Below are 14,307 nucleotides of genomic sequence, written 5' to 3'. Positions count from 1 at the left end.
ATAGTGTTATTTAAACCTATGGAAAGTCAAGCCCTGGTTCATCTACATTACTGTACATTAATTATAGACCTGGTGTGTTAATCGGAAGTGAAAAGGGCGAAATAAAGCGATTATGCACAGATATTCTAACAATAACAGCTTGTATCTAAACTTACCCAGTTCCAATACAAGTAGCAGAAAATATACATTTGCATTTAAAATATGACTACATAATCTGTCCTCCCATTTGCTGCACACCTAAGGGTGTGCAGTAAATCTTTTGACTTGTTTCTAAGAACACACAGCTTACATTTCAGGTAATTTGGTTGAAGATGCACAAGAAGTGGTTTGTGGGCAGCATAGGATAGAATTAGAAAACTTCAAAATCAAAGTCAGGATGTTGCTTAAATTCACTTGGAATTTCCTCAGTGATGTTTTTTTGAAACCTTTGCATTGTATTCTGAGGAAAACCATACTTGTACCAAGCTGTTCTTCCACAGTCTTTTTTTTTTTTTTTTTTGGTGAAAAACAAATACTGTACACACACTGGTTTGCAGTTTCCAGAATTAGTTATGAACTATAAGTAACAATGATCAGATGTATTTTTACAAAGAGTATAACATACAGAAAGCTGTTTTATAATTTATTTTTATTATAAACTTGTTGAACATCGTAATAAAGTTTAATACGTCTTTGCGTTGTATTATTCAATGATTTCAAATATGTTCCTTTTCTCATAAATATGTTTTATATTATGTACATGCCTAAATATGTACATGTATAAAGTGGAAGCTGTAGGCATAAAAAACAAAAACAAACACTGCGCATTTCTTTTATATAAAACACACGCATTTACTTTGAACTCAATTAAATATATTTGTCAAAAAGCTTAAAGGAAAAAAAACATGTTTAATGTTATTTAGATCCCCCTGATTAAATGTTCTGCTATGTGATTTTTGGTGCGTCACACGCTCCGCTCACTTTCACGACGTCATTTCTGGGAAACTCAAATAGCAACAGCAGCTCAGTAAGTTTCTATTTTGTCCCCCTCGACCCTAGTTGATTGACATGAAAATCCCACCAATTAAATACACTGTTCTCTCAACAATTCAACCAATCAGCTCTCGTTCCTGAGTTGACCAAGAGACTGTGTGACGTGTAAAGACATTTCGGCTCAAAGGCTGCAACGATCCTCTGTGGCGCGTGAGCCAAAATGGCGCCTTAGCTCATCCCTCAGCAACACCTTGGGAGGGGAAGATGATACCCAATCAAAGACAGAGCGAGAAGACAAGAAAGAGGAAATAACATTTACACACCGTCTCTGTCTGGCTAGTTGTTTTAGTAACAAAACAGCAGCCGTAGCTTTTTACGAAGCTTAAAAAGACAGTTAGCTATGCATCTATCCTAGCCTAGCTTATTCAGTTCAATATTTGTGCTCTGACTGATACAACTGACCATAAGGTGAGTAAACAGGCTATTACTGGTCTGTTAAGAGTGCTGGCGTTTCCTCTTAATTCCTGTTGCCCTGCAAAAACTACTAGTGATTTTTTTTTTAGCATTTAGTTGTAGTCACTGTGTTTTAGCCCAATTAAATGGCAGTTAGTCAGATTGCTCACTACTTTGTTTTTGGACTTTGTATCCTCGCTTTTGTGTGTGTTTTTTTTATTTATTTTTTTTTTAGACGAGTTTGTTATGGCTATATACTTTGGCTAGCTATAAATCAGTTGCTTCTCGATGAATTTTGCGAACTTTAATTTGCATTCTGGTGTCTCCCAAGTATATAAACCAGAATGGCTCAGTGGGAAAGACTGAGGCAGCTCTCTCCTACCTACTGGCAACAGCTACATGAGCTTTACGACAGGGATGGGTTGCCTATGGAGGTGCGCCATTACCTTTCGGCCTGGATTGAGAAGCAGGAATGGTAAAAACGAATAGCTTTGATTGTATTTGATTATTACTGTACAACGGGTTTCATACAGCTCAGCCCCCCACCTGTTTCTTGTTAAATCCCTTAGGCAACGAGCAGCAAGGGACTATGGCCTTGCAATGGTGCTGTACCAGGTCTTGTTAGAGCATCTGGATATCCAACACAGCCGCTTTGTCCATGACATGTCATTCTTACAACAGCACCACATCAGACGCTATAAACAGAGCTTCCAGGTGTGCAAAACATGAAAAGTAACTCAGGGACATGTATTTCTTTCCTTCAGTTTTTAAATATACAATTGCATTATGTCAGAGTCGACAAACAGTCTGAGTTGTTTTATATTGTACCGATTACCAGGTGCATTCTCTGTTAGAAACATACTCTTTAAACTCATTTTGTTGTCTGTGGTAAAAGTTCCTACATTTTTTTTTCATCTTCACCTTGCCATGTGTTTGATAGATGTATCAGGATGAGCCCTGCGCTTTGGCAAGCACAATCCTGTGGTTTTTAGAAAAGGAGAAGGAAATCCTGAACAGTGCTGAGATGGAAAAAAAGGTTGGTATAGCTCCTCTGTTGTTAATGTGCTATACATGGGACTCAACACACCTTGCTGCAAAACATATTAGAAACAGAATGTATTGTACTTGACGCATTTGACGTAGGTGCAGAGTTAAGTGGCACTTGTAATTCAGTCTCAAGGAGAGCAGCACTATACATTACATTTCTTTAGTCCTTTTAAAGTCAATTGTTCCTTCTAAAATCAATATGTACAAGATAAGAATTTGCATTTACCTTTTTAAATGCTATTTTTACACCATTGTTTCTAGCTAACTGAACCAAATAAAAAGAAATACACTGTTAGCCATCACAGCCTTTAATCCCCTTTCCTTTTTTTTTAGTTGGAACTTTTGCATGTTGAGCAGGAAGCCATGGAGACGAGTTGTCAACAGGAGCTTGAACGTAAAATGGCTGGATTAAGGAATGATGTTCAGGTGCATATAGCATTATTTCGTGTTATTTATGATTTTCACTGTACAGATGAAATGTCTCATGCTCAAGAATCTTGTTTTCTCTCTCTTTCTGAACTTTTTGGCACACAGTGTTTGGAACATGAAATTGTCTGTCTGGAGGAGCAGCAAGATGAGTTTGATTTTAAATACCAAACCCACAAGATGGAAGGTCAGGACTTTTAAAGACTTCCAAATCTATGTTCAGTGTGTGATAATGATTAATACAATGGTCTGAATCACAGCTTTATGCTCTTTTGTGTTACACGGAAACTTTCAACCCACAATGGAAACTCTTATGCAGCTGTGACAGATGAGGCGCAGAAGAATGAACGGATGAAGCTGTTTCAGTCACTAATCAACAAACTGAATGAATGTAGAAAGGTATTACGCTGTTTACTAATTGTAAAAATGATTAAAAGCAACATTTTCGTCATTAATAAAACACTTAATGCACCCAAACCCATACCTCCTAACTAGTTAGTTACTTATGTTTTGATGCATATATGTGAATAATCTCATATCTTCATCTAATTTTTGAAATAAATCTATTGCTTATGTTAAAAACCCAAAACACATTTTTTTCCAATTGTGTGTTATAGTCATGCAGACAAAAAAATAGAAATGTAACTTTATTGATCTCACAATGAAGAAATTAATTCTCTGCATTTAACCGATCCCCTTTGGGTAGCAGCGGGCTGCCACTGTGCAGCACCCTGGGAGCAGGGTGGGATTGAGGGTCTTGCTCAGAGAGCCAGAGTGCAGGCTGTGGGGGGTCAAACCGGGTACTTGCAACCTTCTCAGAGCACAAGCACACTGCTTTTACCCACTAGGCCAACACTCCCCCAATGATACAATAAATCTTATCAGTCAAAATTAGGATCAGCAGTTATTAAAGTAAATAACATATTGCTGTTGATTGTAAAAAGCGAGACTGATGCATCTCTGCCATTATCTGCATGTTATAGTCAGTTGTTTTTTTTGTTTTTTTTAATATTTTGTTTGTTTTGATTTTTAGAGCACCCTAGCAGACCTGAAGAAACTTCTAGACCGAGCTGAAGCTCTGATCAACCTGTTGGTGCGGGGGGAGCTGGTGGATTGGCAGAGGAGGCAGCAGAAATCCTGCATCGGTGCTCCAGACAATGTTTCCCTCGATCAACTGGAAAAGTGGTATGCTTCTTCCTACCTGCTCCAGATCCAGTTAGCTGATATGTATTTTAAAGCTTTAGAACTGACATAAAACACTTCTACCAATTAGTTTTATAACTCAGCTTTGTCCTTTTGAAAACTTAAAAGTCTTGTTTCTTGTCGTCTAGGTTCACCTGTGTGGCAGACAGTCTTTTTCAGGTGAGGGAGTTTGTCAATAAACTTGAGGAGCTAGTGGGGAAAATGACCTATGAAAACGACCCAATTAAGGCCCAGAAACCTGCCCTACAGAAGAGAACAGATGCTCTTCTTAAAGACTTACTCAAGAGGTGATGTCCTTTTAGAGCACAGTTTGTTGTGTTTAAGTTACATTACATTTTTGTGTGAAAATACTCTGACATTTTTTTCCCCCTGATACTTGAAGTTCGTTTGTGGTTGAGACTCAGCCATCCATGCCTCAGGGAAAAGGCCCCCTGGTTCTGCGTACTAATGTCCAGTTTTCTGTCAAAACAAGGTCAGTGTTGTATTAGTTTGAACGATTTTTTATATTTATCAATCAGGAGCAGAAGGTAGTTTGTGCTTATTTTCTAAAGTTATGTTTATTGTGGTAAATGAGGCATTCAGTCTATTAATATCTTGCACTGATGAGTATTTAATTGTGCAATGCAAGTTAATACAGATACTTGGGCTTCTTTCTGGTCTGACCTGGTAAAACCAGTTTAAACTGTTTTTTTCTCCTTAAGAACCATAAAAACACAGGTGCTACAGGTTCTTTAAATAACCGCACAGAAAATTAATCCATGACAAGATTATCCCCATTAATGCATAAACCACACTTTAAATCTTAGACTTCTGGTTAAGTTTCCTGAGCTGAACCACTCCATGAAAGTGAACGTATCCATGTCCAGGTAAGATTTCTAGTTCACAATTATATATAATGCCTGTACTAAAAGAGCTATTTCTCTGCCTTGAGAAATATCCAACATGTGATAGTTGATAACATCCTGTTTCTTCCCTGTTTGCTCTCCTCCTTTACTCATCCTTCATATTAGGGAGGCTCCTCAAATCAAAGGGTGAGTTTATTTTGATGACCTTGGCGTTGATGTTAAAAGAAGAGCTATGCAGTATTTTTTTGTTCCCACTAAAACCTGGTCCTTATTTAGATACCGGCGCTTTAATGTTCTTGGAACCTCCACTAAAGATCTGAATATGGCTGAGAGCCTCAGCGGAGGCATGGTTGCAGATTTCAGACATCTGGTGAGTAATAATGGTTTTAAAATACATCAGTCGCATACTTGGTAAATGCTTACCAGTTAATGTTTGTAAAGCATTTACACAATCACAAAACCCAAATAATTAAAATTTTCAATGATATCACACGTGGAACAGTGTACGTTTAAATCAAATGAATCATTAAGCTGTCACTGGTAAGCCAAGCACTGAGATGTTTGCTGTTTCTCTTTAGACTCTGAAGGAGCAGAAATCTGGAGGAAGTGGAAAAGGGATTAGCGACGTGAGTTACATCAAGGAGTCTTATTTTTTCGATAAACCCTTCCATTTTCTTTCTTATGGGTCTGATCTGATGGTGCTTTGTTTTTTTTGGACATGAATAGATTTCCCTGAGTGTTACAGAGGAGCTCCACATCATCTACTTCAACACTGTGTTTGAGCTGAAAGGCTTTTCAGTAGAGCTGCAGGTGATGTTTTCACTATTTTGATTAATGCCTTAGCAACGAACAACATTGAGATTAATCATTAATGCACAGCCAGACCTGCATTAAATCGGCTCCCCTCCCTGCTGTAGGCGTCATCCCTTCCTGTGGTCATTATCTCAAACTCCAGCCAGCAGCAAAGTGCCTGGGCGTCTATCCTCTGGTTTAACATGCTTAGCCAGGATTCAAAGGTGAAAAGTTGCTCTCTTTATCCACCCTACATAATTAAGTGTATTGCAGTACAATTCCATTGTTTGATACTGTATTAAGAGCTGTAACATTTAGAAAGGCTTGATGCTAACTTTTGCATCTCTGCCCAGGATGTAATGTTTTTCGCCAACGTTCCTTCAGCTCCTTGGCCACAGTTTGGAGAGATGTTGAGCTGGCAGTTTCTCTCAGCTACAAAACGTGGTCTGGATGATGATCAGCGCAACATGATTGCATACAAGCTATTTGGTAACTTATAGCTCAAATAACAATTTTAGTCTGAGAGAAATGTCTCAGAATATACACTTATATATATATATATATATATATATATAAAAAAAAAATATATATTTTTTTTTACTCTTTTCAGATGTTATACACTTTTCCTTAGTAATTGGTAGAACTGCCTTTGAGACTGTTTATCCTAGGTCAAATGTTTTCGGCACCTTAGACTTTTCTCTTTAGTTCTCCCTTGGACTGAGATCAGGGCTTTGTGATGTCCGAACCTTTACTTTGTCGTTCTCTGTAGCAGATCAGGAGAATGTTGAGGATCTGTTTGCAAAACCCAGAACAGGCAGAGTTTCGTCTAGGTAGTTTAGTTTAATTTCAGATGGAGAGAAAAATATTGAAGCCCTGTTTGAATTTCCATAAGCTCACCGTCCCCTATTGCCAATTGCTGTCAATATGTCAGGCCTTTGACAGCTACTGAATGCGGTGACTTTGTCAATTGCATCACCTTTAATGTGAAGGAACCAGAAGAAGAAGGGTAATTCCTGACAGTTTGATCAGATTTTTAGCAGCTATTACTGCTAAAAATCAAGTACCTGCTTTGTTTTATTTCCTAGGATATAATTAAACACCCGGTATTTGGGTTTGAAATGTGAATAGGAAAAGCAACCCTTGCCATTCTTGACATAGCATTAGCTTACAATTGAAATCTAATTGCACTTCACATGTACAACAAACCCCTGATGCTGGTATCCCATCATTGGGCTACAAAAACATTGAGTATCAAAGTGTCACATATTTTTTTCTAATCTAAGCCCTATTCTTTTTTTTTTTTCAAACATTATGCATAACTTGATAAAAAGGGAATCGCAGAAGCTCTGGCCATCTGTTTTTATGGGGGGGGGGGATCATCTGATTAATGATGCTGAAATGTAATTCTATGACTTGTTATGCTTTTGTTTTTGCCCATTGTTAGATTAGTCAGTACAACGTGTCGAAGATAACTGCACATACAAAGCTTTAATATTTGTTCCTGTGTTTTTTCAAAGAGTGTTGGTAGAGGATTGTAAAACCTGCCTGCAGAACTTCTAAATATTTCCAGAGGAATTTCTGTCGATAAGGACTGCACAGCATAATAAAGCATTTTTTCCGTCATAAGTGTTTTATGATGGGGAGTGTCACTGAGTGGACTTGAGTAATGCCGCTTTCTTTCTCTCTTTCTTTCTCAAGGATGGCAGCAAAACTATGACAACTGCAAAGTGACATGGTCAAAATTTACAAAGGTGAGAATAAAGAGCACTTAATGTTCAGCATTGCAGACGTGCCTCTCTGCTGTTATTTCTCCTACTGTTTGTTTTCCTTTACAGAAATAGTCATAGTGTGCACATCTGACAATGACAATGTTAAGGATGGTCAAATTTAGACGCATTTTTGTGTTATTTATGATCAATATGTGATTGTTAAATATAAATTGTATAACTGTTTACACTGAGCTGCTTGCATGGACAAATATTCTTCATAGAGACAATTTATAGGTGAATTGAGTTTATTTTGTTTCTGTTTATTGCAGGATAACTTTCCTGAAACTTTCTGGGTGTGGTTTGATGGCATCCTGGTGATGGTGAAAACCTACCTAGAGAACCTCTGGAGGGAAGGGTGAGTGCGTTGAATTTTTTTCAAGCTTAGATTTCTAGCCCTTCAGGATCATATGCCTAATATGGCCCATCTATTTGAGACAAAACGATGCTATTAAACTTTGATAATTGCACGTATTTAGAGGTCATTACATGCACGTTTTTTAATAATTTAGCAATATTCCTACACACTTCAATAACTTTAACATGTTAAAGTATTTCCCTTGCATGTGTGGGGGGTTATGGTAAAAGATTAAAACAAAGCAAACGTCATGTGATTTGTCAGGAAAAGAAAGCACGTTTCACCAATTATTTTATAAGTAAACTAAAAAGTGTGGCATGCATTTTGTATAAAGATCCCATACATAAAGCCAATGATACGAATGACATCATTTAGATGGACCCACTCAAAGCCAGGAGCACAACCCATCTGAGATCACTAAAAGATACTCTTTACCCCTGTTTACTAATAATCTGAGCTAGCTTGAAAATATTTAGAAAAGAACAGATCAAATATTAACAAATTATACTTTTTATATGTTTTTTACTTTAAATAAACTGCATGTAGTTCACATAGAATCAGGAAGACACCAATGGAATCTGACTTATGAAATACCATAATGGTAACAGTAAAAGCAAAATATTTAATATAAGTAATGTATAATGTTTAAGTTATATAAAACAGTGGTGGACCCATCCTCCATCTTCCCGTGGTGTGTTCCACTATGCCTTAAGCATAAAGTAGTCCGACTTTTTAATCTCCGATCTGATTTTTTTCCCATGTCACACTGAGAGGCTCTGACTAGGCAGGGTGAGCAGATTACGATCTGTGCGGATTTATTTCAGTTTTGTCATAGTGTCCCACAAATTAAAACGCTGTCTGCTATTTGACTGGGTCAGATTATGAAAAGTTATTACAAAAGCTTAGAAAATGGTGAAGCTACAAAGCAAAGCTCTACTTCTCTGCAGCAACCAGAACAGATAGAGAATGTTTATAGGAATAAATCAAACATATAATTGGAACTACATTTAAAGAAAAGGAAAAAACAGCCGTGGGACCGTTTGTAAAGATACTGGTGAAGCAGTGAGAGATGATTCTCAGAGAGAGATCTGTGAACTTTGTTGAATTTAAAGAAAAAGTTATTTTCATAAAGGGGGCAGATGGATAAATTGTGCTTACCTGCATGTCTGCCCCTCTTTATTTTTGTGAGGCTCAAAGAAGATCACTATTTTTTATCTGTTTCCTGTCCTCCTGGACTCCTTTCATGGGTCAAGTAGTCTGGTTTTTGAAATGTTTCATTGATTGTTCCTGCACATTACAAGTCTGCCCTGCTTGCTATGTATGTGCTGTGTGAATTCAAACCTGTTTTCTCTTAATGTTGTCAGGTTTAAATCTGTATTTTTCTTCAAACAATATGTTTGAGGAAAAATACAAGCGTTTCATTTTCAGACCCATGAAGTTGCCTCTGTATTGCTTCGTAGTCCGACTAAAATAGACCCGGGGTCTATCTCAGACGGAGATTCCCAAGTCCCCAGCAGAAAATCATGTTGGATGTGTTTATCCTTATTGACGTCAATGAGCACTAAACTCTATGACCTCTTTCGACAAGATTTTCTGTCAGATCAGAAGCAAAATCAGATTGGTGGTGCTCTACATCAGTGTTTTGAAAAGGCGGTGTCTGTACCTGACCTGTACTGGAAGCATAATCTAGGTTCCCATACATAACGTAATTAAAGTAATATTGATGTCACTACTCATTTCTATCCTTAGATGATCAAAGACTGCTAAACAACATTGTATAAAAATGTATTCATGACTTTTCTGTGGGTTTTTAATGCATTTTGCATACGCCTTGTTACATGCCTGTCTGATGTTACCTTCAGCTGTGCTCTGAGCAGTCAAGCAAAACACCATAGGAGCTTGTTGGTCTGTAATTTAGTTATGTCTTTCTTTAGATTATGCACTATGTTTTATAACAGTACAGCAAAATGCAAACATGACACTCAATTTCAACTAGATATAGATTTGCATAAAGGTGAATTTGTCCATCCCAATGCTCAGACGAATATTAAAAACAAAATATTCTGGTAGGGTAAATAAAATAATACTTTTAAGACATCTATGATTGATTTGTGATAAATTACAAGATAACTATGGATCTTCATTCAAATAATTTCTAGTTAATGTATTAATTCATTGACAGACCTACTTGCAACTGAACAAGATGGAGTATGTCAAGTTAAAGGGGTTGGCTTTACTGGTGCTTGTGGGAATTAGGACGTGTATGAGGAACATGATTGAGTTTGTTTTGTTAGAGTAAAACTTTTTGTTCTTTCTTTCTGCAATGCAGTCTTATCATGGGTTTTGTGAGCAAAGGTAAAGAAAAGTCCCTCCTGAAAAAGAAGAAAAAGGGCACGTTCTTGTTGCGCTTCAGCGAAAGTGTGGTCGGAGGAATCACCTTCTCCTGGGTGGACATAGACTCATATGGTTGGATTTTTTTACTACACGATTACTTCAAAACCATTGCATACTAGACAGAAATCTGTTTCATTCTTCATTTATCTCTGTCGTCAATTTTAGGTGAGCCTGACATAAAGACAGTCCAGCCCTTCACCAAAGTGGATCTCTGTCAGATCCAATTCCACGAAATTCTCAGAAATTTTCAGATCTTAGAAGACGAAAACGTCCCAGAAAACCCTCTGCAGTTCCTTTATCCAGACACCCCAAAAGATGAGGCTTTTGGGAAGTGGTACTCTGAGAACACTGGAGGTATGGCTTTCAGACGCTACTGCTTATATTTACACTCAGATACTTTGCTTTTTTATATATATTTTATATTATTTACAAAAATCACAAGTCTAATCCTACCTTACATTTTTCCAGATGAAAATCCTTACATGAAGTACATCAAAACCAAGCTGATGTTTGTCTCTAAAGAGTAAGTGTTTTTCTTCTCTTGAATGATGCTGATCTGCATTGACCTGTCTGAATAAAAAAGTCAAACAAATAAAACAAACTAAAAAAAACAATTAAACAAAAAAAAAATAATAATAATAATCCAAAGAAATAGTATACTCACTCCATTTTGTTTATAACCTGAGCTACTGGTTGTAATGACTGTTTGTCATTGGTCATGTAGGAAAACTCTGGACCCTAGGTCACCCATGTCCTGTGACATGACACAGGGTGAAGGCCTGGAGCCAGTGAATGGCCCGTATGGGGAGGCAGCTGGTGAGTCTTGGCTCTCCTTGCTGTCCAATCCGACTAAAGCCCCCTTCAAACCAATCTTTCCCTAACCCTAACCCTAACCTGGACTGGTGTTGTTTTACATCATACACTGTATTTGGGGGTGGCTATGATAACCCACTTCTCTCATGGGCAGTTTGGTGCTTCTTCTGCATGAACATTTCTTTTGTCCTTTGCTCTCAGAAAATATCTGTATCTGAGGAGTCTTGGTTATCTAAGGTGGTTGCTAACATGTTCATTTCATTCATTCTGGCTGTATTCGGTTTGTACTCTTTTTACTTAAATTCTTGAAAATAATAAGCAAAGGTTATCATAATCAAATGAATAAGCTGAGATTAATTGGTAAAGATATTTTATCATAATGGTTTTCTTAAAGGCTAATTTATTTACAAAAATGACATTCATGTGAGAACAAAAGTGACTGCATAATACTAATATGCTTTTACAGCTTGGAACAGAATGACTTCAGCCGAATATACTTGCTTCTTTTCAGTTCACTTCTGATTTGTTTGTTAAGACCACTGCATAGGATCAGTGCTCATCATCACATATAAGGAAAAGCCTGAAAGTAGATGTGAATTCAAACAGTGGTGCATCTCAAGGAATTGGAAATCAGAAAATCTATTTAAAAAGTAATTAAATTCAAAATTTAACCATTATGTTATCCAGATTCATTATAATCATAGTGAGATTCACACGTGTTTATCTTTAATCATTGTGATGATTAAGGGTTACAGCTTATAAAAAAATAAAAATAAAAGTTACATTTGACAAATGTAACTTTAAGAAGATCCAGACAGATATGTTTTAACTTCCTTATGGCCCACAACGTCCTATATTAAAACATATTCATGTGAAATTAGTACAATAAAAAAAAGATGTCAAAAAAACATGTTCTTGAGGGGATTTTGACCCAAAGCCCCTACAGGACTTTGTGAGGAAGATGGGTAGACTGACTGGAGACACAGGCTTTAGGAGCTAAACTATGTAGAGATCATGGAGCAGATCTATTTCATTTCTGCTGGTAAGTTTTTGTTGAGGCAGCCTAAATATTAGAAGGGTCTTACTTGGGTTAGACTGCTGCTTTGTAATCCAAAGTCCTCTTTTTAGATGTAAATAAAGTTTGTGTATTATTTGAGAATCAAGGACCCAAAGTCTCAAGGAAGCGTGGTCAGCTCAATGCCAAGCTGCACAGATGCAGTAGTTTATGCTAAATGAGCTCTCTCAAGGTACCCGGTCATTATACAGATATGAAAACAGGCATTGTTTTCAGAGGGAGAGTGTTTCTGTTTCACATTCTTTTTTTTCTTTTTTTTTTTTTTTTGTGTGTGTGTGTATACAGGATTAACAATTTTTCTTCATTCAAATGGCAAAGTGCTATAGCCTTTTCTGTGTATAAATATATCACATATAGCTTTAGACAGAAGACAACAGGAAATGATAGCTTTTGGAGCAGGAAAATGGTTTTAACAGTAGGATTTCCAAGCATGCACAGACACATGATAAAGTTCAAAAACTTTTTTTTATTGTTTCAGTTTCTGAGAAATTGAATTTTAAGTTTCCAAGAGCTGTAGGTTTGTTATCAAATTTAACCTCAATAAATGCCTAAAATCTGTGTGTAATAAAGCTAATTAATATACACGTTTACCTTTTTAAACTAATAAAAAATGAGCCTTATTACATGAGATGCCCTGAACTTAAGGTTTTATATTCCCATTCATCCTGGTGATGAATGATACTCGGGTCAACTCCTTCTTTTCAGTGCCTTCACACAGCTTTTACTTTCTCCAGCGTGACTAATCCCCATGTCTATCACTCTCACTTCCCCTTAAAAAAAAGCAGAAGTATGACAACCACATACAGGCACCGCAAATAAAAAAACCAACGACTCTGTTTTCTTCCCGCTTAGAACAAGAGGATGAGCCTGATCTTCTGCAGTCACAACTGGAAGCTTTTCAGGATCCCATGCTGAGCGGCTCTCTTGAACCCCCTGATGAAGATCTCCTGTGGAACATCGACAACCCTATCCCAACTGACTACGACTTCACACACCCCGACTTGCTGACAGATTTGAGCTTTTCAGCACTTAACTTCCCACCTGCACAAGCCTGTGGAGGCAATTTACAATAGGTCTGTGCATGCCTATTATACCATCTGGCAAATAATCTATTGACTAACTCTTAGTTGCTTGCATCAAAAAAACTCATGTATACAAATGTGATGCAGGTAAACTAATAAATACAACTATAACAGCTTGTTTAGTTTCCTATCATGTGAATGAGCCACCTTCAATCTGCTTCACTCATGTATAATATAAACCACACTTCAATGACCGAAGAAGCTGATTTAAATGCACTGCCAGCCTGGAATTTTGGAACCCCAGTACTTTTAGGTCATAGATAGAACTAAGATTGAAATAAAACTGACCACGGTGGGAAGAATTGTATGAAGCACTTTACACCGTCTTGGCAAAGCGGCACTTGAGTTATTATCTTGTTTGGGATCAAGCTTTTGCTAAAGAATTTAAATGTTTTGAGCTGGAAGCTAAACAGACCCTGTGAAGACTTCTCCTTGTGACACTTCTCTAATAATTTAATATTTTTTAAATTCTGTAAAACTGATAAAGATGTCCCATTTTCCCTGTTTTCTTTTTTTTGTTCAAAGCTTGGCTTGTCCTTTCTGTCTCTTTCTATTCAAGCCCAGTCCATTATTATTTTGAGCTTTATTTTTGTACATAGGTTTTTCTGTTCTTGCACTTTCGCAAAGATGGTCATTTCTGGTAAAATGTATGCGTTTGACTTTATTTAACCTTATCCATCTCGATTTGTGTATCTCTTGTGAATTATTTCTAATTTAATATCTTTTTCAAACTTGAGTCCAATTGGCTTACCCCCCTGTTAATTCATAATTCTTTTGCTGTTTTTTGTTCATCTAATTTAATGTAATAAACCCTGTTTGATGGATTATTTGACTGGCTTCCATTTTTAATACTGATCAGACCATTATTGGCACAATAAGCATATTTGGTCGTTAAAATAAGCATATAAATGACCAACTTTTGCAGCCTTATGCTACGCTCAGATCGCACACAGCAGAAGCAGCAAGAAATGTGCGTGCTGGTTAATTTTTGATGCTTGTACAAGTTTAGTTCTGATGCGCTGCTGCAGCATCTTTGCTGCTCTAGCTGCGTGGTTGAAAAGTGGGTCTGTTGCGTGTTGGG

General features: G+C 37.1%; 1 protein-coding gene across 2 annotated transcripts; it reads left to right on the top strand.

Moving 5' to 3' along the window:
• The first annotated feature begins 1,162 nt into the window (after positions 1-1,162).
• Positions 1,163-14,051, top strand: stat2 (signal transducer and activator of transcription 2). Of its 2 annotated transcripts, XM_038275224.1 has the most exons (24): positions 1,163-1,432; positions 1,755-1,900; positions 1,995-2,139; positions 2,366-2,461; positions 2,806-2,898; positions 3,007-3,085; positions 3,218-3,297; positions 3,932-4,083; positions 4,230-4,388; positions 4,484-4,573; positions 4,908-4,967; positions 5,112-5,132; positions 5,223-5,316; positions 5,525-5,572; positions 5,673-5,756; positions 5,864-5,962; positions 6,092-6,227; positions 7,437-7,489; positions 7,777-7,862; positions 10,192-10,328; positions 10,422-10,610; positions 10,725-10,779; positions 10,981-11,072; positions 12,997-14,051. In XM_038275224.1, exons 2-24 carry the CDS (start codon positions 1,770-1,772, stop codon positions 13,215-13,217), a joined length of 2,400 nt encoding a protein of 799 aa, XP_038131152.1. In that variant the 5' UTR covers positions 1,163-1,432; positions 1,755-1,769; the 3' UTR covers positions 13,218-14,051. The 2 variants fall into 2 exon arrangements, with proteins under 2 accessions (XP_038131152.1, XP_038131153.1); XM_038275225.1 differs by lacking the exons at positions 1,163-1,432; positions 1,755-1,900; positions 1,995-2,139 and having other exon boundaries at positions 2,366-2,460; positions 2,804-2,898.
• Positions 14,052-14,307: the final 256 nt, after the last annotated feature.

The sequence above is a fragment of the Cyprinodon tularosa genome, unplaced genomic scaffold (genome assembly GCF_016077235.1).
Source record: "Cyprinodon tularosa strain WSP-4 unplaced genomic scaffold, ASM1607723v1 ctg95, whole genome shotgun sequence".
NCBI lineage: Eukaryota > Metazoa > Chordata > Actinopteri > Cyprinodontiformes > Cyprinodontidae > Cyprinodon > Cyprinodon tularosa.
Note: the sequence above shows the minus strand (reverse complement) of the source record. Positions and strands in the feature narration are given on the sequence as shown.